The sequence below is a fragment of the Hyposmocoma kahamanoa genome, unplaced genomic scaffold, assembly GCF_003589595.1.
Source record: "Hyposmocoma kahamanoa isolate Upper Pololo Valley unplaced genomic scaffold, ASM358959v1 82, whole genome shotgun sequence".
In the NCBI taxonomy this organism is placed as follows: Eukaryota; Metazoa; Arthropoda; class Insecta; order Lepidoptera; family Cosmopterigidae; genus Hyposmocoma; species Hyposmocoma kahamanoa.
The window spans coordinates 264,182-267,574 of record NW_020654133.1 but is presented as its reverse complement, the minus strand read 5'-3'; the positions used below and the strand labels follow the sequence as shown (position 1 = coordinate 267,574).

The following is a 3,393-nucleotide window of genomic DNA, read 5'->3' as shown; positions in this document are numbered from 1 at the left end:
GCTCATTACGAATATAGCACTTATTTGTAAATCCAAGATGGCGGACACGATTTTTCAGAAAAATGCAATATGGGTATCCTTTTCGAGGTATTTGGGGATGCTCAATACAAATATGGCACTCATTTCTAAATCCAAGATGGCAGGCACGCGTATTCGAATAACGGCAAGTTAGGTATCATTTTCGATGTATTTGGGGGTGCTCATTACGAATATGGCACTTGTTTGTAAATCCAAGATGGCAGACACGATTTTTTTTAAATGCAATATGTATATCCTTTTTGAGGTATTTGGGGATGCTCAATACGAATATGACACTTATATCTAAATCCAAGATGGCGGACACGATTTTTCGAATAATGGGAAATTGGGTATCATTTTAGAGATATTTGGTGGTGCTCATTACGAATATAGCACATATTTGTAAATCCAAGATGGTCTAATTATAGGCCAATTTCTCTGGCTACCATAATTGCTAAAGTTCTGGACAGTCTGCTTGACGACTACCTGGGTAAGCATCTGAGTCTTAATGATGCGCAATTTGGTTTCAGACCAAGGCTGTCGACTGAAAGTGCGATAATGTGTCTCAAGCAGATTGTACAGTATTACACTGCGAGAAAGACACCGGTTTACGCATGCTACTTGGACCTCTCAAAGGCCTTTGACCCAGTGTCATATAATGTCTTATGGGGCAAATTATATAATGAGACCTGTTTGCCACGTGAAATAATCTCTTTGTTTAGGTATTGGTATAATAATCAAAGCAACTGTATCAGATGGGGAAGTGCTACTTCGGACAGTTATAGATTGGAATGTGAGGTGAGGTAGGGGGGCTCACCTCGCCCAAACTTTTCAACCTATATATTAATAGATTCATGTATGAGCTGAGCAGCACTAATGTCGGATGTCATATTGACGGAGTTTGTGTTAATGACATCAGTTACGCGGACGACATGGTGCTGCTCAGCCCTTCAATTAGAGGACTTATGTCTATGTTGCAAGTTTGTGAGTCATACGCTGTGACCCATGGACTCAAGTACAATGTTACGAAGAGCCAGCTGATGATCTGTAAGGCAAGTACTAAGTGTTACTCTATTGTACCTAATGTAACACTTAATGGCGCTCGTTTGAATATGGTTACGAGGTTTAAGTACTTGGGTCACTGGGTCACGGATGATTTTTGTGACAACGTCGACATCGAGAGGGAGCGCAGGTCGTTGGCTGTTCGAGCCAATATGTTGGCCCGCAGATTTGCACGATGTACAAAACAAGTAACGATAACGCTTTTTAAAGCCTACTGCCAATCTTTTTACACGTGCAGTCTGTAGGTCGACTATTCGCGGGGGACATACAACGGCCTGCGCGTGCAATACAACAACGCGTTCCGGGTATTGCTGGGGCTGTCGCGCTTCTGTAGCGCCTCGGGTTTGTTCGCGGAGGCGCACACGGACGGGCTTGCAGCCATCATACGCAAGAAGTACGCCTCGATGCTGCACCGCCTGCGCGACAGCCCTAACCGCATCCTGAGCGCGTTGTCCGCACGCTGGGACTCGCCGATGCTCGCGCATTGGGTGCGACTACATGCAGTCGTATAGAAAATAAATATTGTTTTGTTTTTGCGTCGCTGTACAATTAACTAATCCTTAGACCTAAGCATTTTGTAATTTACTAACAAATTATGGACCAGTTCCGAAATAAATAAATTATTATTATTATTACATTATATTATTATTATATTATATTCGTATTGAGCATCCCTAAACACCTCGAAAATGATACCCATGTGGCATTTATTTGAAAAATCATGTTCGCCGTCTTGGATTTAGAAACAAGTGCTATATTGGTAATAAGCACCCCCAAATACCAAGAAAAAGATACCAAGTTGCCATTATTTGAAAAATCGTGCCCGCCATCTTAGATTTCAAAATGAGTGCCATGTTCGTAATAAGCACCCCCAAATACCTCGAAAATGATACCCATATTGCATTTATTTGTAAAGTCATGTGCGTCATCTTCGATTTAGAAATAAATGCTATATTCATAATGAACACACCCAAATACCTCGAAAATGATACCCATATTGCATATATTCAAAAAAATCGTGTCCGCCATCTTAGATTTAGAAATAAGCAACTTGCCATTATTTGAGAAATCGTGTCCGCCATCTTGGATTTACTAGTAAGTGCTATATTCGTAATGAGCACCCCGAAATACATCGAAAACGATACCCAACTTGCCATTATTCGAAAAATCGTGCCAATAAGTGCTATATTCGTAATGAGCATACCCAAATAACTCGAAAATGATACCCATATTGCATTTTTTGAAAAATTGTGTTTGCCATCTTGGATTTACAAACAAGTGCTATATTAGTAATGAGCACCCCCAAATCCCTCGAAAACGATACCCATATTGCATTTTTTTGAAAAATCGTGTCCGCCATCTTGGATTTACTAATAACTGCTATATTCGCAATGAGCACCCCCAAATACCTCGAAAACGATACCCATATTGCATTTTTTTTTGAAAATCGTGTCCGCCTTCTTGGATTTACTAATAAGTGCTATATTCGTAATGAGCACCCATAAATATCTCGAAAAGGATACCCATATTGCATTTTTTGAAAAATCGTGTCCGCCTTCTTGGATTTCCTAATAAGTGCTATATTCGTAATGAGCACCCCCAAATATCTCGAAAATGATACCCATATTGCATTTTTTGAAAAATCGTGTCCGCCATCTTGCTTTATTTTTATTTATTTATTTATTTTATTTATACATTTTAGGAAAATTCACGGACAAATAATACAATTATAGTAAACTTAAATATGAGTAATCCAATGCCATTTACGAATTTCCACCTACATGAAACAATATACAGTGCTTAGCAAGCCAAAAAGAGATTACAGGAAAATACAAAGAACGCAGTCAATAAATTTAAAAACAAAATAAAAATTACTTTCCTAATATACCTACAATTTAAACCTTAGAGGATGGTAAAAGAAAAAGAGTCTAAGAATTAAACGAACATACCAGTGTATTCATCGCCAATCACGTGATGTGTCAAAGTGACGTTTGGTCATTTCACGCCTGACTGTGTCTATGCTTGAACAAAACAAATCAAACTCAGAATGATTTACTGTCGCATTGTTATAAAGTCTCAAAGCACGCACCGTGTACGTATTTTGCCTATAATTAATGCTCGCAAACGGCACTTGCAGAGGTGGTCGACATCTGTAATGTAACAAGTTTGTGCGCAGGTTTATGTGTGACAACAATTCCGGACAATCAATCTTACCGTTGGCGATCCCCATCAGAAAACTGATGTCACTAATGTCTCGACGGACACGAAGCGGCAAAAAATGATACCTAGTACACCTATGCTCATAACCTGATG

At 39.3% G+C, this 3,393-nt stretch overlaps 1 protein-coding gene across 1 annotated transcript; it reads left to right on the top strand.

Moving 5' to 3' along the window:
- Positions 1–872: 872 nt before the first annotated feature.
- Positions 873–1,592, top strand: LOC113234245. The gene is made up of 2 exons (XM_026469543.1): positions 873–1,070; positions 1,326–1,592. The coding sequence occupies exons 1-2, from the start codon at positions 873–875 to the stop codon at positions 1,590–1,592; spliced, it is 465 nt and encodes a 154-aa protein (XP_026325328.1).
- Positions 1,593–3,393: the final 1,801 nt, after the last annotated feature.